The sequence below is a fragment of the Oncorhynchus masou genome, chromosome 14 (genome assembly GCF_036934945.1).
Source record: "Oncorhynchus masou masou isolate Uvic2021 chromosome 14, UVic_Omas_1.1, whole genome shotgun sequence".
Classification (NCBI taxonomy): Eukaryota; Metazoa; Chordata; class Actinopteri; order Salmoniformes; family Salmonidae; genus Oncorhynchus; species Oncorhynchus masou.
The window spans coordinates 14,452,964-14,473,855 of NC_088225.1; the positions used below are offsets into that span (position 1 = coordinate 14,452,964).

At 47.3% G+C, this 20,892-nt stretch overlaps 1 protein-coding gene across 3 annotated transcripts in view; it reads left to right on the forward strand.

Moving 5' to 3' along the window:
* The window catches only part of LOC135554336 (E3 ubiquitin-protein ligase SMURF2), a 51,954-nt gene extending 43,650 nt beyond the window's left edge, over positions 1 to 8,304 (forward strand). For all 3 annotated transcript variants that reach the window (XM_064986590.1, XM_064986592.1, XM_064986593.1), the window contains 9 exons: positions 236 to 437; positions 2,047 to 2,150; positions 2,776 to 2,890; positions 3,532 to 3,710; positions 4,015 to 4,152; positions 4,432 to 4,552; positions 4,715 to 4,916; positions 5,527 to 5,602; positions 5,805 to 8,304. In XM_064986590.1, the coding sequence (XP_064842662.1) occupies positions 236 to 437; positions 2,047 to 2,150; positions 2,776 to 2,890; positions 3,532 to 3,710; positions 4,015 to 4,152; positions 4,432 to 4,552; positions 4,715 to 4,916; positions 5,527 to 5,602; positions 5,805 to 5,904 (1,237 nt within the window). In that variant the 3' untranslated portion in view covers positions 5,905 to 8,304. The remainder of the gene's footprint in view (positions 1 to 235; positions 438 to 2,046; positions 2,151 to 2,775; positions 2,891 to 3,531; positions 3,711 to 4,014; positions 4,153 to 4,431; positions 4,553 to 4,714; positions 4,917 to 5,526; positions 5,603 to 5,804) is intronic.
* The last annotated feature ends 12,588 nt before the right edge of the window (positions 8,305 to 20,892 follow it).

Consider the following 20,892-nt stretch of genomic DNA (forward strand, 5'->3'; position numbering starts at 1 on the left):
TTAACTTGATGTGCTTCCCAGATGACCTCAGTGTGTTTACCTCTCATTCTCCAGTCAGCAAAAGGAGGGAGACAGAATTCCTGCCTGGCTTTATTTGGAGTTTTTAGGGTTTCTAGTTATACATTTTTTTGTGGTGTTTTATTTTTGTGTACCTGTATGTGTTGTTACGACCCCAAGTCTCAACAATGATCTTTCCCTCTCCAACTCTCCTCTTTCACTTTTTCTCCATCCCCAGCCGTCAGATCCAGCTGAAGGAGCAGGCCCAGCAGGCACTAGTGTCTCCAGGTAATCTGCCAGAGGAGGCCGAGTGCCTCACGGTGCCCAAGTACAAGAGGGACCTGGTGCAGAAGCTGAAGATCCTCCGCCAGGAGCTGTCCCAGCAGCAGCCCCAGGCAGGCCACTGCCGCATAGAGGTGTCCCGCGAGGAGATCTTTGAGGTGAGACCGTCAAATTAGTGTTATTCCCTCAGTTCTTGAACACAACCAGCATTATTGACTCTTTAATTAGTATTACTGAAGAGGTTGACTATCTCGATCCTGAAGGAAAGCATCAACTCTGGACATTTTCTTCACTCTTATTTACACTTGTAAAAGTTTATTATACCAGATAGTTTATCTCACTTTCAAACCTCAGGCAATGGTTTTCCCATCCTCTACTTCCCTCTCCTCTCAAGGTTGTTGCTCGTCATGTTTCTGCCACGGCGTTATCCACCACGCTATTATCTATGATGTGTGAAGAGAGTATGTTCATATCCAAAGCAGACCTCGTATTTGAAATGAGGCTTTTGTGAAGTGCACTCCTCAGTGGGGGAGGTTTTCTAGTTTGGGAGGTGTGGAGCCTCATCAGAGCAACAACACCTGCAACAGACTACATGACCCTCGTAAAATATGTGATGGAATGTGCTGGAACAGCTTTGTCTGTTAATCTGAAGGAAGACGTTTTTGTTGGCTGATCTCAACACGAAAGGGAGATGGGGGTGGATTTTAAGGCTAGACGTAACTTCATTGCTTTTCTGGACACGCCGAGCTGTTCGAAATACGACTGTGTGGGCAAGTGTCAGCTGGTGGACTGTCAAGCTGTCTCAGTGTGTACATTCTATTGAAGCTAAGAGGCCTTATTTCTCTGGTGTCACCGCTGACACATCCTCAGTGTAACTGGAGGGCACGGTGGACCAGCTCTGGGGGGAAAGCGGTGTTATTGTTCCACTCTTCTGTTCTGTCTGTTTAGTATTATTCTCCCAATCCACTTTTAATGAGACTGTCCCCGACACTTGGAATGTGCTGGACATTGTGGGCCTGTGTCTGCAGCTCTCGGCATGTGGGGTGAACGCACCAACCCAGAGTGGGGTGTAATGATCCCAGTCTCTGAGTACCAGGGGGAAGGTTTGTAACTAAAACACTGCTGTCTAATGTTCTACAGAAGCCCCCTCTGGCGAGGAACACGGGGTGTTTCTCATCATTGTTTCTGGACAGTTCCTTCTTTTCTTCGTTTTTTTTGTCTTCAGCTTGAAGCAATTTGGAATTGCACAGGTCTTTGGTCATTGGTTTGCATGTTTAAGACAGGCCGGGCTTGGCCAGACTCATGCTCTGCATTCCTACCCCGTTTCCCATGAGCCACTGAGACTGGGACAGTGGTGGGGGGGTGGTGAGACTCACGGGATAGCTTGGTGGAATGTGTCACGTTGGGAAATGTCCTCTTATCACCCGCACCTCCTGATAATGCGCTTTGATTAAGGGGGAAATGGACACTCAGGTTACTTTCGTAGGGGAGGAGAGGGCGTACATCATTGCTAGGCAGGTAGGGGCCAGCCAAGCTGGTCCTAAATGACAGAGCACAGGAATGTTTATTCTTTGGCTCAGTCCCCAGAGCCAGCATCACTCACACACAGACGTTACAGTGCAGATAGATGCATCCCTCTGGCCACAGACCCTGGACTGCACAGTATTTACCAGATGGTCTCTGATGGAAGTACTCAGTAAGTTTGGGGGTGCAGTCCTCCATCCCAGTCCCGTTGGTTACAATGGTATATCTCTGTATGTGTTACAGGAGTCTTACCGCCAGGTGATGAAGATGAGGCCGAAGGACCTGTGGAAGAGACTGATGGTGAAGTTTAAAGGGGAGGAGGGGCTGGACTACGGAGGAGTGGCCAGGTAGGAATCCACAGCAAAGCATGAGGAAAAAACTAAGTTATGCTCAATATGCATCATCATGGAACAAAGAAGATTTCTATTGTGTGTTAGAGAAGTGAATGCACCAGGTCTGGAACCAACAGGACTTGAACAGCTTCTACCCCAAGACATTACTACTAACTAGTTAACCAAATAGCTGCCCGGACTATCTGCATTGACCCTCTTTGCACCAACTCTTTTGACTCAAGCATATAGCCAAGTTATCTCATTGTGTATTTATTCCTCGTGTTATTATTTGTTCTATATTTTTCTCTCTCCGTTGTTGGGAAGGGCCCATCAGTAAGCATTTCACTGTTAGTCTACACCTGTTGTTTAGGACGTATGTGACAAATAACACTTGATTTGATTTGGATTTGAATGCCACCATCTGCTGAAACAAGGTTGGCCCCCAAGGGGTAATATGGATTTAAAGCACCTAATCTGAGAATTATACTTCTGCTTTTTAAATTGCCATGGACTATTCACTTTCTGAAATTGATGTTCCCTGCCTTTAAGAAATATTTAATGGATCAAGAGATTTAACAATGGATGTTCTCATCGTCTGTCTCTCTTTATCTGTCCCTCTCTGTGTCTCCTGTGTGTGCAGGGAGTGGCTGTATCTGCTGTCCCATGAGATGCTGAATCCGTACTACGGCCTGTTCCAGTACTCCCGCGATGACATCTACACCCTGCAGATTAACCCCGACTCAGCCGTCAACCCGGTGAGTCAGAGGCCCAGACGCCGCCACCAGCCCACCCCACTGTGATGTGAAAGACCAGGTCACACGGACCGCTCATCTGCTCTAGTCTTGCACAATATTTCTGCCTCTTGTCTCTCCTCTGCCTGTTTATTTGTTTGGCCTTCCATTTCCCTATCAGCTGTTCTCATGCTAGATGCTAGATCTCATTGAGACTGGTGATGAATTCGGCAACTATTTAGTTACTGTGTTGAGAATCTTTACCGCCTCTATAGCATTTGGTTATTAAATCCATCATAAGGGAAATAGTTTACAACAGCAAATAGTTTGGTTGCTGCTGCTCACCTTTTGAGTCATAACCTTTGGATTACGCACTGCAATAAATTCCCAGCTGTAAGAATAGTAGGTATTTATTATTTACCAAGGGCCCAATCCTAACTTAAGACATGCGTGAGGAAATCTGAGCTATAGCGCAAATCTCCCATCGACATCAATGCATGACTTAAGAAAACGTTTGATTTGCATGCATGCATCTTAAGTTAAGTTAGGATTCTGCCTTGAGTTGCTCAATCTTGGTAGTTCTCTGAAGACTGAGAGATGCCATGCTGAATGGATGTACTATGAAGTGTTTACGAGGACTAAAGGTGTTTCTGTCCCCCTCCCAGGAGCACCTGTCCTACTTCCACTTTGTGGGTCGTATCATGGGCATGGCAGTGTTCCACGGCCACTACATAGACGGGGGCTTCACCCTGCCCTTCTACAAACAGCTGCTGGGGAAACCCATCACCCTGGACGACATGGAGTCAGTGGACCCAGACCTCCACAACAGCCTGGTCTGGATCCTGTGAGTAGGAAGGAAATGGGAACAACATCCTCATACAGACCAAGATGCGCACACAGAGATTAACATGGTTTTTAATGACAATAGTTTGTGATGGCTCATTTTAATTCATCGGGTACTAATTTGGTGTATGTGAACTATAACATCGACTGGTGTACTTTTAAAGTCCCTAAAAGAACCACTCATGATCATGTAGCTACACATGATGAGCTCGTCAACTGAACTTTGATCCGTACATACATTAACATTCCCCCTCCCCCAGCACCATCTCTCTCTAACCCCCCTGTCCGTCTCTCTCACCTCTCAGGGACAATGACATCACAGGCGTGTTGGACCACACCTTCTGTGTGGAGCACAATGCCTACGGGGAGATCATCCAGCACGAACTCAAACCCAACGGCAAAATCATCCAGGTCACCCAGGACACCAAGAAGGAGTATGTCAGGTGAGTTCTCCCCCACCGACCCCTCCTCACCACACAGGAAGAGAGCTGGTCTAGCAGTCGACAGTCAAGCCCAGCAGGGAGGAGATACTGTTGGATTTCAGATGAGCTTAGCTGCAAGTGACCAGCCACAGTTAACTGACCTGGGATCAGGGAGTGAAGTACATGTGAAAGGCTTTGCTATACCCCTCAAAGAGGCTCAGAATCATGGCTATGCCTTCACGTTCCAGTATGAATCATCGATCTCTGACTCTCTCTTTCCCTCTCCCACGCTCCCGACAGGCTGTATGTGAACTGGCGTTTCCTGCGAGGCATCGAGGCTCAGTTCCTGGCCCTGCAGAAGGGCTTCAACGAGGTCATCTCACAGCACCTCCTCAAGGCCTTCGACGAGAAAGAGCTGGAGGTGTGAATGAGACACATCCCCCAGACTAGCAGTACTTACCTTCACTGTCCATCCTTTATAAAGGACTGCATTCTCCCAGACATCAGCATTTTCCTCATCCATTTCCTCCCTACAGTTTCCCTTTGACTTTCATTTCACATTCTCTCCCTCTCTCCACCTCAGCTCATAGTGTGTGGCCTGGGTAAGATCGACATCAACGACTGGAAGTCCAACACGCGGCTGAAGCACTGCACCCCTGACACCAACATCGTCAAGTGGTTCTGGAAGGCCGTGGAGTCGTATGATGAGGAGCGCCGGGCCAGGTTGCTGCAGTTTGTCACCGGCTCCTCCAGGGTCCCCCTGCAAGGCTTCAAAGCCCTCCAAGGTACCCTCACAGCACTCACCCTCCTGGGACATGTACAGCAGCTACGTAGTTAGGTTCTCAATGTTTCACTGGGAGAGTTGCTAGCTTGCCCTTGTCCACCCCCTATAGGAATGTAATATTGATTGTTATGATGGCTTATAACATTTGTTATGACAGCGTAACAAATGTTTATGCCAGAGAGAGATGGGTGAGGGTTGCTTGTATTATACTCTACTCTACCCCGAGGCAGCTCAGCAGGCCTCAGTGTGTTGTTGTTGTTGCCTGAGCCGAACCCTCTGCAGAACAGGCTGAGCAGAGTCCAGTAGTTCAGTGAGTCCAGTCTGTCAGACAGGATGCCCAGAGAGCACCCAGGCATGCGGAACACACTGTGATCCACTGCTCTTCCTGTCTGACATGCCGCTTCACTCTGCTCTTCCATGTTACATAACAGGACCATCGCTGCTGCTGGTCTAAATACCAAGGTCCGCGCAGGCCAATGACAACATACACAAACCCAGTGCTCTTAGTGCCCACACTTGGCGCCGCAGAGTGCTGAGCAAGCTGTCCAGTACAGTACTGAGTGAAGGGTGCTCTGCCGTTGTGCTTCACAGTAACTGTTGATATGTTACAGGTGCTGCAGGCCCACGACTCTTCACCATCCACCAGATCGATGCCAGCTCCAACAACCTGCCCAAAGCCCACACCTGGTGAGTGTCTGCCTGCTCTGACCCTGCAGCTTGCCCTTCAGGAACAATGTTTGCCTTTGTCAAAGCTGGGAAGGGCACTTTGATATATCAACATCATGCTTTAGGTTTAGGTTTCCACCCATGTATCTGTTAACCATGAACATAGAGAGGTCCTAATACCAAAGGCTCAGGCTCAAGTCTCTCTTGCCCTCTGTTTGTTCAGCTTCAACCGGATCGACATTCCTCCCTACGAGAACTATGACAAGCTGTATGACAAGCTGCTCACTGCTATCGAGGAGACGTGTGGCTTTGCTGTGGAATGAGACGCTGCTGACGCAGGGGTCGGCAGGAACAAGGAGTGGAGGAACTCGACCATAGTCAGACCCCACCATCCAGTTCACCCAGGGGAAGGGGGGCGTCTGTGGTCCAGTGGCCCAAGGACTCTCTCGCCCACAATAGGGACATGTGGCCAGGCCGAGGGGGGGAGACAGAGGAGACCTGAGCGAGCAATCTCGTCTGTCTAGGGGTTTCCCCCCACCCCCCTCTTTTAAAAAATAGCATTTTCAGCTGCTAATAACTCAGACTATTTACTAACTTGTGGAACTGCGAAAATGGCTGGCTCTTCCTTTTTTTTTTAAATAAGTTTAGTTTTAGCATTATAAAAAATAGTCAGTATTCCATGTAGCTACTTACCATCTTACCAAGCAGAACATGAAGTCCACAACTAAACAAAACATTGGCCACATAAACAAGATTGGTATCACTGGTTTGATGGAGTACATTGTTACCCACGGTTACCAACAACACTGAATGGTGCTTGCTATGTTTGGAGGCAGGGACTGAAGGGAGCATGAAGGCTCCTTAGCACCCCCTGGTGACTGAATCATTTTCTACCACTGAGGACTCTTGGGGCATCTATCTTCACTCAGAGGCTGGACATGGAGCACATGTTCAGAACTTGACCTTATGGAGAAAGACATGCAGGGCCCCATTGTCAACGACCCTGTCCAAAGAAAGCAGGCTGGTTTTCAGCGCTCCATTCCCAGAAACCAGTGTCACACGTCTGACATCTAAGCTTGTTTGGAAATTTAAATAAATATCTTGAATGGTATTATTTTTATATAATGGGAAAATGAAAAAATAAACACTAAAATTATATATAATATATATAATTTATTTCTGTTATATTTCAGAAAGCTTTTGCCATTATTGCAGAAAATAAAAAATATATATATTAAAAGTGTTACTATTTAAGCTTGAAAGAAGTACACTTAGATTGCTGTGGGGGAAATCTTTACATAGCCTCTTTCCTACGTAGAGAGGTGGTCTTAAGGGTGGGTTGTCTTTAATACACACAGTCCTCTGAGTGCCATAATACTTTTGACTGAATCTTTTCAACTATTTAGATATTAACCTGACCCTTTAAATTCCAGTGACATCATCCAGTAGGTACTTGTGATGGGCTATGTATGATGAGTTCCATAGGCCTTTCTCATGATTTCATGATTGTTTCTTCATAGGGATCTTCTCTGTCCCCACCAAATAATGGCTAAGAGTCCCTGCTACCCTGATGCATTTTGTTATGTGAAGATTACACACATCCTTTGTATGTGCTACTCTTGTCATTCTGGCAAATAACTACTACTACCTTCCAGTTATGGTCTTCTGGTGCTAAACAAGATATTGGCAACCAGTCTTATACCTGGGGCTGAGATGGGCGCATAGCAAACTACATACAAAAAGTTGCAATGAATTGAACAAACATCACTCTAACCTCAAGCCACCTTCTCAGGAGATGTCATATTAGTTGTTGTATTATTTGGGAGCTGACGTGGTCAGATACAACACCCTTTCCTCTGTAATGGTTGAATGTCTTATACAGTACATTAAGTTGAGTGGCTATAAAGTCTACATTTGTCATGTATTGTAACCCAACAGTAGACATTGACATATGATAGTTGGGTTTCTATATCTCCATATTGGCTATAAATGAAATCTGAATGAATGAGATGAACCCCCTAATTCTACTCACCTGAACCTAGCTCTACAAGTATGGGTTTGGGGGAGAACATATTTATTTTCTACTCATTCAAACAAATTGTTGAATGTTTTCTTATTTGTTTTAATGACTGCCTGTCTAGTAATCTATGACCATGGACTGTTCTTAAAGTTAGCATAGCATTGACAATTAATTGCTCATATTTTTCTTTTATAGAGGTGTATGCAAAGTGACGTGTCCTCAGATGGTGCTTTGTACTGTGATAGGTTATTGTTTATTAATGTGGATCACACAACCTGTAATTTAACTTAAGTTTATTTTTAAATTCACACATACAGAACTATTTGTTGCCGTATGTACTAGGTGACTTCTATCTATTTACCAGATAGGTCATGGACTGATTGATTTTATATCTAAACATAATAATTTACATTAAGTGGCACTAAAAGATCCCTCGGCAGTCTGTTTCTTACACAATCTCTCTGCATTACTCCATAGCTGCCTCCCTGAAGAATGAAACTTTTTATTAACAAGTCAAATTTTAGATGCAGCTTTTTGTTGCTTCATTTTTTTGCATGATCCACAAGCAGGACTATATCTCTTATAGCTGACTTATGCAATTAGATGTACTTAACACTATCATTTTTGTAAGAGTATTTTATTTTTGTGTGTAATTTAGGTCTAATTAAACTTGCCTTTGTCAAATAATATGAGGCACCTTGTATGTGGCTGTGCCTTGTCTTTTGTCTGTGTATGTGAGAGGTTTTGGGGTTTTTCTAAGGATTTGGGCTGAATTTCGCAGTATTCAGGAGCTCAAATTGAGCTGTGCATTAAATTTCCTTTGATCATCATTGACGTCACTACAACTTGATTGGAGTCCACCTGTGGCTAAATCAATTGATTGGACATGATTTAGAAAGAAACACACCTGTCTATATAAGGTCCCACAGTTGACAGTGCATGTCAGAGCAGAAACTATATCCTGAAGTCCAAGGAACTGTCCTTATATCTCTGAGATAGAATTGTGATGAGGCATGTATCTGGGGAAGGGTATAAAACAATTTCTAGAGTGTTAAATGTTTCTAAGAGCACAATGGTCTCTATCATTGGAAATTGAGAAAATATGGAACTACCCAGACTCTGCCTAGAGCTGGTCGTCTGACCAAACTGAGCAATCAGGCAAGAAGGACCTTGGTCAGGAGGTGACCAAGAACCCCAATGACCACTAACAGAACTACAGAGTTCCATGGCTGAGATGGGAGAACCTGCCAGATTGGTCATTGGTCAGCGAACAATGAATGGAGCAAAATACAGGCAAATCCTTGATGAGTACCTTCTTCAGAGTCTAAATGACCTTAGACTGGGGCAATGATTTACGTTCCGACAGGACAAATACCACAAGCATACAGCCAAAGCAACACTGGAATGGCTTCCAAACAAGAATGTGAAAGTCCTTCAGTGGTCAGCCAAAGCCCTGACTTGAATCCCATTGGAAATCTGTGGAAAGACTTGAAGATTGCTGTTCACTGCATCTAACTTAACAAAACTTGAGAAAATCTGCAAGGAAGAATGGGAGAAAATCCCCAAATCCAGATGTGCAAAGCTGATAGAGACATACCTACGACGACTCAAAGCTGATAGAGACATGCCTACGACGACTCAAAGCTGATAGACATACCTAGTTCGATTACCATGATACAATAAACAGGTCAGTTTAGGGCCGTGTTTCATAGAAGATTAAGTATTGTAGCACACTAGTATGTTATGTCATCCTTTAACCAACTTTTACATCTTGACAAAGTGGGAGCTGTAAACGCTTTCCATTTTAATTTGAGCATTTATTTGAATTAGAATGAGTCTGGCATGTCATGATCAGCAGAGGCGTGAACTGAAGTGCTTTCATCAATGATGATGGTGGTGATAGGAGGGGACTTGAAGAATCAGTATCTATTTGCTGAGACAAAGGAATGGACATACTTAAGGTAATCTTTGGTAGTGTGATGGACTGTAAAGGCCTAAACATATTGTTTCTGTGGTAGCTGTAACGGTTGTCGTATGAAGGAGAGGACCAAAGCGCAGCCTGGTAAGTGTTCATCTTGATTTTTAATATCAATAGCGAACACTGAAACAAAAACAATAAAACGACAAACGAACAGTCCTGAACGGTGAAATTAAACACAGAACAGAAAATAAACACCCATGAAACACAAATGGGAAAAGGCTACCTAAGTATGATTCTCAATCAGAGACCACTAACGACACCTGCCTCTGATTGAGAATCATACCAGGCCAAACGCAAACACAACATGGAAAATGGAACATAGACAACCCACCCAACTCACGCCCTGACCATACTAAAACAAAGACATAATAAAAGAACTAAGGGGAGACACCTGCAGCTCAGGACAGACGGGAGACACCTGCAGCTCAGGACAGACGGGAGACTCCGGCAGCTCAGGGCAGACGGGAGACACCTGCAGCTCAGGACAGACGGGAGACACCTGCAGCTCAGGGCAGACGGGAGACTCCGGCAGCTCAGGACTGACGGGAGACTGTGGCAGCTCAGGACAGACGGGAGACTCCGGCAGCTCAGGGCAGACGGGAGACACCTGCAGCTCAGGGCAGACGGGAGACACCTGCAGCTCAGGACAGACGGGAGACTCCGGCAGCTCAGGGCAGACGGGAGACTCCGGCAGCTCAGGGCAGACGGGAGACTCGGGCAGCTCAGGGCAGACGGGAGACTCCGGCAGCTCAGGGCAGACGGGAGACTCCGGCAGCGCTGAGCAGGAGGGAGACTCCGGCAGCGCTGGGCAGGAGGGCGACTCCGGCAGCGCTGGGCAGGAGGGGGAGACTCTGGCACCTCTGGGCGGTGCGTGGAGGTGGCACCGGATAGACCGGATCGTGAATGCGCACTGGAGCTCTCGAGCACCGAGCTTGCCCAACCTTACCTGGTTGAATGCTCCCTGTAGCCCGGCCAGTGCGGCGAGGTGGAATGGCCCGCACTGGGCTGTGCTGGCGAACCAGGGATACCATGCGTAAGGCTGGTACCATGTACCCCGGCCCGAGGAGATGCACTGGAGACCAGATGCGCTCATGGCACCTGGCTCGATGCCCACTCCAGCCCAGCCGATACGAGGCGCTGATATGTATTGCACCGGGCTATGCCTGTGCACCGGGGACACCGTGCACCTCACGGCATAACACGGTGCCTGCCCGGCCCCTCTCTCTCCACGGTAAGCACGGCGAGTTGGCTCAGGTCTCCTACCTGACTTAGCCACACTCCCCGTGTGCCACCCCAATAATTTTTTGGGGCTGCCTCTCTGGCTTCCTTGATCGCCGTGCCTATTCCATTCGCCGGTATACCTCCTCACACTGTTCCAGAGAAACCCAGGCGGACTCCGGCACTCTCCTGGGTCGACTGACCACCTGTCTATCTCGTCCCAAGTTGTGACATAGTCCAGATCTCGCTGCTGCCTGATACCACGCTGCTTGGTCCTTGGATGGTGGGTGTGTGTGTGTAAGTGTTCATCTTGATTTTTAATATCAATAGTGAACACTGAAACAAAAACAATAAAATGACAAACGAACAGTCCTGAACGGAGAAATTAAACACAGAACAGAAAATAAACACCCACGAAACACAACGGGAGACACCTGCAGCTCAGGACAGACGAGACTCCGGCAGCTCAGGGCAGACGGGAGATTCCGGCAGCTCAGTGCAGACGGGAGACTCCGGCAGCTCAGGGCAGACGGGAGACTCCGGCAGCTCAGGGCAGACGGGAGACACCTGCAGCTCAGGACAGACGGGGACACCGGCAGCTCAGGACTGACGGGAGACTGCGGCAGCTCAGGACAGACGGGAGACTCCGGCAGCTCAGGGCAGACGGGAGACACCTGCAGCTCAGGGCAGACGGGAGACACCTGCAGCTCAGGACAGACGGGAGACACCTGCAGCTCAGGGCAGACGGGAGATTCCGGCAGCTCAGGGCAGACGGGAGACTCCGGCAGCTCAGGGCAGACGGGAGACTCCGGCAGCTCAGGGCAGACGGGAGACTCTGGCAGCGCTGGGAAGGAGGGAGACTCCGGCAGCGCTGGGCAGGTGTGAGACTCTGGCAGCTCTGGGCGGTGCGTGGAGGTGGCACCGGATAGTCCGGATCGTGAAGGCGCACTGGAGCTTTCGAGCACCGAGCTTGCCCAACCTTACCTGGTTGAATGCTCCCTGTAGCCAGGCCAGTGCGGCGAGGTGGAATGGCCCGCACTGGGCTGTGCTGGCGAACCGGGGATACCATGCGTAAGTCTGGTACCATGTACCCCGGCCCGAGGAGATGCGCTGGAGACCAGATGCGCTGAGCCGGCTTCATGGCACCTGGCTCGATGCCCACTCTTGCCCGGCCGATACGAGGCGCTGCTATGTATTGCACCAGGCTATGCCTGCGCATCGGGGACACCGTGCACCTCATGCATAACACGGTGCCTGCCCGGCCCCTCTCTCCACGGTAAGCACGGCAAGTTGGCTCAGGTCTCCTACCTGACTTAGCCACACTCCCCCGTGAGCCACCCCCCAATAATTTTTGGGGCTGCCTATCGGTCTTCCTTGATCGCCGTGCCAACTCCATTCGCCGGTATCCCTCCTCACACTGTTCCAGAGAAACCCAGGCGGACTCCGGCACTCTCCCTGGGTCGACTGACCACCTGTCTATCTCGTCCCAAGTTGTGACAGTCCTGATCTCGCTGCTGCCTGATACCACGCTGCTTTGTCCTTGGTTGGTGGGTGTGTAAAGTGTTCATCTTGATTTTAATATCAATAGTGAACACTGAAACAAAAACAATAAAACGACAAACGAACAGTCCTGAACAGTGAAATTAAACACAGAACAGAAAATAAACACCCACGAAACACAAATGGGAAAAGGCTACCTAAGTATGATTCTCAATCAGAGACCACTAACGACACCTGCCTCTGATTGAGAACCATACCAGGCCAAACGCAAACACAACATAGATAACGGAACATAGACAAACCCACCCAACTCACGCCCTGACCATACTAAAACAAAGACATAATAAAAGAACTAAGGTCAGAACGTGACAGTAGCCTACAGCCAACCTTGACATTGATGTTATTTCATAGATCCAAGCAGTGGTACACCAATCTGCATATTAAACTTGATCACATACAGTGCCTTCAGAAAGTATTCACACCCTTTGACTTTTTCCACATTTTGTTGTGTTTTAGACTGAAATTAAAATGGATTCAATTTAGATGTTGTGTTACTGATCTACACACAATTACCCATAATGTCAAAGTGCAGTTTTGTTTGTAGACATTTTTACAAATGTTTGAAATGTTTGGAGCCAATAAGTATCTGTTATGGCAACCCCAAATAAGTTCAGGAGTAAAAATGTGCTTAACAAGTCACATAATATATTCCACCGACTCACTCTATGTCAAATAATAGTTAACATTGCTTTTGAATGGCTAACCCATCTCTGTAGCCTACACATACAATTATATGTAAGGTCCCTCAAAGTAGAAGTGCATTTCAGCACAGATTAAACCACAAAGACCAGGGAGATTTCCAATGCCTCACAAATAAGGGCACCTATTAGTAGATGGGTGAAAATATAGAAAGCAGACACTGAATATACATTTGGATGCGGTATTAATGCACCCTCAGTTGCCGGAGAGGAAGGAAACTACTCAGAGATTTCACCATGAGGCCAATGCTTATTTTAAAACAGTTACAGAGTTTACTGGCTGTGATAGAAATGGGATTTGTTTGATTTGCCACAAACGCAATGCTTGTATTCAGGACAAAAAGTTCATTTCTTTGCCACTTTTTTGCAGTTTTACTTTAGTGCCTTATTGCAAACAGGATGCAGGTTTCCGAATATTTGTATTCTGTGCAGGATTTCTTCTTTTCACACTGTCAATTAGGTTAGTATTGTGGAGTAACTACAATGTTGTTGGTCCATCCTCAGTTTTCTATCACGGACATTTAAACTCAGTAACTGTTTTAAAGTCATCATTGGTGAATACTTTCCTAAAGTCACTGTAATTAACGGCAGTAGACTATTAAAGGCATTTTAGTGGAAAAAAATATAGACACCTGACCCAGAATTACACTAACAAGTTCCGAGGTTAGGGACCTTTTACTGTAAATCAACATTTTTACATTACAGAGTAGCTTTTCCTATTTCCAAAACCCTTTACAGTCTATTATTCATTAAACACATAACCTGATTAAGTGGCTTTAGGTCTTCCATCTTTTACGCTAAAGTAATCAGCAGAATTTTAGGAAATGTTACTGCATATCGACTGCACTAGTTTGAGACTGCCATCGAGCCATATTTGTTTTGTTGACTTGAGGTCACTTATGGTCAAAGGAAAGCAACCGGATCACAACTGTTTTTTTTTGTACATATGCTTTCGCCAACAGGTTTCATTAAATAATCCCAAGTGAAACACCCAGAGAGCTATGTCTAAATAATATGTCGCTCTGATACACCTAAGAGCGATAATTTGTTTATTTGTCAAACGGCAGTCAAGCATCGATCTTCATGTCACCAGAATTAGACCCTCAATATCTATTGGAAATGAGCATCAAGATCACCGTGAACTTTTACCAACCTGTGAAGTTCATAATAATTGATTTCATATGTAGCCCAATAAACTGAATGGTTTCCCCGAGTCATATCATATCATCGTGTGAATTTCTCACATAAATAATAAATAATTTTTTACGGATCTTCATAGGGATCTTCTCTGTCCCCACAAAATAATGGCTAAGAGTCCCTGCTACCCTGATGCATTTTGTTATGTGAAGATTACACACATCCTTTGTATGTGCTACTCTTGTCATTCTGGCAAATAACTACTACTACCTTCCAGTTATGGTCTTCTGGTGCTAAATAAGATATTGGCAACCAGTCTATACCTGGGGCTGAGATGGGCGCATAGCAAACTACATACAAAAAGTTGCAATGAATTGAACAAACATCACTCTGACCTCAAGCCACCTTCTCAGGAGATGTCATATTAGTTGTTGTATTATTTGGGAGCTGACGTGGTCAGATACAACACCCTTTCCTCTGTAATGGTTGAATGTCTTATACAGTGCATTAAGTTGAGTGGCTATAAAGTCTACATTTGTCATATGTATTGTAACCCAACAGTAGACATTGACATACGATAGTTGGGTTTCTATATCTCCATATTGGCTATAAATGAAATCTGAATGAATGAGATGAACCCTAATTCTACTCACCTGAACCTAGCTCTACAAGTATGGGTTTGGGGGAGAACATATTTATTTTCTACTCATTCAAACAAATTGTTGAATGTTTTCTTATTTGTTTTAATGACTGCCTGTCTAGTAATCTATGACCATGGACTGTTCTTAAAGTTAGCATACATTGACAATTAATTGCTCATCTTTTTCTTTTATAGAGGTGTATGCAAAGTTACGTGTCCTCAGATGGTGCTTTGTACTGTGATAGTGTCATGTCTTGTTATGTCTGTTCCTGTCCTTTCTCTTCATTCTCTTCTCTCTGCTGGTCTTTTAGGTTACCTTCTCTCTGTCTCTCATTCTTCAGCTGCTCTACATCTCCTCTAACTAGCTCATTCACTCTTTCACACCTGTTCTCTTCCCCTCTGATTAGGTCTCTATTTCTTTCTCTGTTCCTGCTACTTTCAGGGTCTGATTCTTGTTTGTGTTTTTTGATGCCAGAAGCAAGCTGTCGTCTCGTTTGCTTCCACCTTGTCCTGTCCTGTCGGAGTCTGCCTGGCAGGAGCATCCTGCACTATACTAACGTTCTTTTTGTTCCGCTGACAACGTTGGTAGAGGATTTATGCCATTCCTGTATTTTCATTAAAGAACTCTGTTTTCTGTTAAAACCGCTTTTGGGTCTTCACTCAAGTTCAAACAGAAGAATCAGACCAAGAATGGACCCAGCGGCTCCGGACCCTTTTCACTCCGCCGTCGAGATCCAGGGAGCGATGCTAGGCAGACACGAGGAGGAATTGTCTGCTGCTCAACATGCCGTTGAGACCCTGGCCGTCCAAGTCTCCGACCTCACAAGACAGGTTCACCAACTCCACCTCGATCCACCGCCCACTTCCAGGGTTTCCGAGTCTCCGGAGCCCAGGATCAACAACCCGCTCGTGTTACTCTGGGGAGCCCACTGAGTGCCGCTCATTCCTCACTCAGTGTGATGTGGTGTTCTCTCTCCAGCCCAACACTTACCCAGGAGCGCAGCCTGATCGCCTACGTCATTTCTCTCCCACCGGACGGGCGCGTGAGTGGGGCACGGCAGTCTGGGAGGCGAGAGGGCTGAGTGTATTAACCAGTATCAGGACTTTAAGGAGGAGATGATACGGGTTTTGACCGTTCTGTTTTTGGCGCAGGAGGCTTCCAGGGCCCTGTCTTCCTATGTCAGGGGAATAGATCCATAACGGATTATTCTATTGAGTTTCGTACTCTCGCTGCCTCTAGTGACTGGAACGAGCCGGCTTTGCTCGCTCGTTTTCTGGAGGGTCTCCACGTCGAGGTTAAGGATGAGATCCTCCGGGAGGTTCCTTCCAGTCTGGACTCCTTAATAGCTCTCGCTATTCGCATAGAGCGACGGTTTGATCTTCGTCGCCGAGCTCGTGGAAAGGAGCTCACGTTCTCCGTTGCTCCCTCTCCACATCACTGCCACCTGCCGCATCACTGCCACCCTCCTCCGCCGGCTCGGATGCTGAGCCTATGCAGCTGGGGGGGTATTCTAGCATCTCGGCCAAGGAGAGGGAACGGAGAATCACCAATCGCCTGTCTCTACTGCGGCTCCGCTGGTCATTTTGTCACCTCATGTCCAGTAAAAGGCCAGAGCTCATCAGTAAGAGGAGGGCTACTGGTGAGCGCAATCACCAGGCCTCTCCTTCTGATCACGCACTACCTTTCCGGTCCATCTCCGCTGGCCCGGTTCATCTGCTTCCTGCAGTGCCTTGATAGACTCTGGGGCGGAGGGCTGTTTTATGGACGAGACCTGGGCTCGGAACATGACATTCCTCTCAGACAGTTAGGGGAGCCCAGGGCCTTGTTCGCTTTAGATGGTAGTTCTCTCCCCAAGATTCAGCGTGAGACGCTGCCTTTAACCCTCACTGTCTCTGGTAATCATAGCGAAACCATTTCTTTTTTAATTTTTCGTTCACCTTTTACACCTGTTGTTTTGGGTCATCCCCTGGCTAGTGCGCCATAACCCTTCTATTAATTGGTCTAGTAATACTATCCTATCCTGGAATGTTTCTTGTCATGTAACCTGTTTAATGTCTGCTATCCCTCCTGTTTCCTCTGTCTCTTCTTCACAGGAGGAGCCTGGCGATTTGACAGGGTGCCGGAGGAGTATCACGATCTGCGCACGGTGTTCAGTCGTTCCAAGGCCACTTCTCTCCCTCCACACCGGTCGATGACTGTAGTATTGATCTCCTTCCGGGAACTACTCCCCCCGGGTAGATTATACTCTCTGTCGGCTCCCGAACGTAAGGCTCTCGAGGATTATTTGTCGGTTTCGCTCGACGCCGGTACCATAGTCTCCTCCTCCTCCCCGCCGGAGCGGGGGTTTTTTTTTGTTCAGAAGAAGGACGTGGTCCCTGCGCCCATGCGTGGATTATCGAGGGCTGAATGACATAACAGTTAAGAATCGTTATCCGCTTCCTCTTATGTCTTCAGCCTTCGAGATCCTGCAGGGAGCCAGGTTTTTCACCAAATTGACCTTCGTAACGCCTACCATCTCGTGCGCATCAGGGAGGGGGACGAGTGGAAGACGGCGTTTAACACTCCGTTAGGGCACTTTGAATACCGGGTTCTTCCTTTCGGCCTCGTTAACGCTCCAGCTGTCTTTCAGGCACTAGTTAACGACGTCCTGAGAGACATGCTGAACATTTTTGTTTTCGTTTACATGGACGATATCCTGATTTTTTCACCGTCTCTCTCGATTCATGTTCAGCACGTGCGACGCGTCCTCCAGCGCCTTTTGGAGAACTGTCTTTATGTGAAGGCTGAGAAGTGCACTTTTCATGCCGCCTCTGTCCCTTTCTCGGTTCCGTTATTTCCGCTGAGGGCATTAAGATGGATCCCGCTAAGGTCCAGGCTGTCATTGATTGGCCCGTTCCTAAGTCACGCGTCGAGCTGCAGCGCTTTCTGGGCTTCGCCACTTCACCGTCGTTTCATCCGTAATTTCGGTCAGGTGGCAGCTCCTCTCACAGCCCTTACTTCTGTTAAGACGTGCTTTTGGTCCGTTTCCGCCCAGGGAGCTTTTGATCTTCTTAAGAATCGTTTACATCCGCACCTATTCTTGTTACACCTGACATCTCTAGACAGTTTGTTGTTGAGGTTGACGCGTCAGAGGTGGGCGTGGGAGCCATTCTTTCTCAGCGCTCTCTCTGACGGCAAGGTCCATCCTTGCGCGTTTTTCTCTCATCGCTATCGCCAGAACGTAACTATGATGTTGGTAATCGCTAACTGCTCGCCATCCGCTTAGCCCTAGGCAATGGCGACAGTGGTTGGAGGGGGCGACTGTTCCTTTGTCGTTTGGACTGACCATAGGAACCTTGAGTACATCCGTTCAGCCAAACGACTTAATGCGCGTCAGGCTCGTTGGGCTCTGTTTTTCGCTCGTTTCGAGTTTGTTATTTCTTATCGTCCGGGCTCAAAAACACCAAACCTGATGCTTTATCTCGTCTCTTCAGTTCTTCTGAGGTCTCCACCGACCCCGATGGGATTCTCCCTGAGGGGCGTGTTGTCGGGTTGACTGTCTGGGGAATTGAGAGGCAGGTAAGCAAGCACTCGCCACACTCCGTCGCCGCGAGCTTGTCCTAGGAACCTTCTGTTCGTTCCCGTTCCTACTCGTCCGGCCGTTCTTCAGTGGGCCCACTCTGCCAAGTTAGCCGGCCACCCCGGCGTTCGGGGTACGCCGCTTCCATTCGCCAGCGTTTCAGGTGGCCCACTCGGGAACGTGACGCGCGATTTGTCGCCGCTTGTTCGGTCTGCGCGCAGACTAAATCTGGGAACTCTCCTCCTGCCGGCCGTCTCAGACCGCTTCCCATTCCCTCTCGACCGTGGTCTCACATCGCTTTAGATTTTATCACCGGACTGCCTTCATCAGCGGGGAAGACAGTTATTCTTACGGTTGTCGATAGATTCTCTAAGGCGGCTCATTTCATTCCTTCGATAAGCTCCCTTCTGCTAAGGAGACGGCTCAGATCATTATCGAGAATGTTTTCCGAATTCATGGCCTTCCGTCTGACGTCGTTTCCCGACAGAGGCCCGCAGTTCACGTCTCAATTTTGGAGGGAGTTTTGCCGTTTGATTGGGGCTTCCGTCAGTCTCTCGTCCGGGCTTTCATCCCCAGTCTAACGGTCAAGCCGAACGGGCCAATCAGACTGTTGGTCGATTTTACGCAGTCTTTCTTTCGTAACCCTGCGTCTTGGTCAGAACAGCTCCTGGGCAGAGTACGCCCACAACTCGCTTCCTCGTCTGCTACTGGTCTATCCCCTTTCAGTGTAGCCTCGGGTACCAGCCTCCGCTGTTCTCATCTCAGCTCGCCGAGTCCTGCGTCCCTCCGCTCAGGCTTTTGTCCAGCGTTGCGAGCGCACCTGGAAGGGGGTCAGGTCGGCACTTTGCCGTAATAGGGCGCAGACTGTGAGGGCCGCTAATAAGCGTAGGACCAAGAGTCCTAGATATTGTTGCGGTCAGAGAGTATGGCTCTCCACTCAGAACCTTCCCTTAAGACAGCTTCTCGCAAGTTGGCCCCGCGGTTCATTGGTCCGTTCCGTATTTCCCAGGTCATTAATCCTGTCGCAGTGCGACTTCTTCTCCCGCGCTATCTTCGTCGCGTTCACCCGGTCTTCCATGTCTCCTGTGTTAAGCCCGTTCTTCGCGCCCCGTCCCTCCCCCCATCCTTGTCGAGGCGCACCCATCTACAGGGTTCGTAAGATTTGGACATGCGCCCTCGGGCCGTGGGTCATCAGTACCTAGTGATTGGGAGGGCACGGTCCTGAGGAGAGGAGTTGGGTTCCCTCTCGGGACGTGCTGGACCGTTCGCTGATCGATGATTTCCTCCGTTGCCGCCAGGTTTCCTCTCGAGTGCGCCAGGAGGCGCTCGGTGAGTGGGGGGGGTACTGTCATGTCTTGTTATGTCTGTTCCTGTCCTTTCTCTTCATTCTCTCTCTCTGCTGGTCTTTTTAGGTTACCTTCTCTGTCTCTCATTCTTCAGCTGCTCTACATCTCCTCTAACTAGCTCATTCACTCTTTCACACCTGTTCTCTCTTCCCCCTCTGATTAGGTCTCTATTTCTTTCTCTGTTCCTGCTACTTTCAGGGTCTGATTCTTGTTTGTGTTTTTTGATGCCAGAAGCAAGCTGTCGTCTCGTTTGCTTCCACCTTGTCCTGTCCTGTCGGAGTCTGCCTGGCAGGAGCATCCTGCACTATACTAACGTTCTTTTTGTTCCGCTGACAACGTTGGTAGAGGATTTATGCCATTCCTGTATTTTCATTAAAGAACTCTGTTTTCTGTTAAAACCGCTTTTGGGTCTTCACTCAAGTTCATAACAGATAGGTTATTGTTTATTAATGTGGATCACACAACCTGTAATTTAACTTAAGTTTATTTTTAAATTCACACATACAGAACTATTTGTTGCCGTATGTACTAGGTGACTTCTATCTATTTACCAGATAGGTCATGGACTGATTGATTTTATATCTAAACATAATAATTTACATTAAGTGGCACTAAAAGATCCCTCGGCAGTCTGTTTCTTACACAATCTCTCTGCATTACTCCATAGCTGCCTCCCTGAAAATGAAACTTTTTATTAACAAGTCAAATTTTAGATGCAGCTTTTTGTTGCTTCATTTTTTTGCATGATCCACAAGCAGGACTATATCTCTTATAGCTGACTTATGCAATTAGATGTACTTAACACTATCATTTTTGTAAGAGTATTTTATTTTTGTGTGTAATTTAGGTCTAATTAAACTTGCCTTTGTCAAATAATATAAGGCACCTTGTATGTGGCTGTGCCTTGTCTTTTGTCTGTGTATGTGAGAGGTTTTGGGGTTTTTCTAAGGATTTGGGCTGAATTTCGCAGTATTCAGGAGCTCAAATTGAGCTGTGCATTAAATTTCCTTTGATCATCATTGACGTCACTACAACTTGATTGGAGTCCACCTGTGGCTAAATCAATTGATTGGACATGATTTAGAAAGAAACACACCTGTCTATATAAGGTCCCACAGTTGACAGTGCATGTCAGAGCAGAAACTATATCC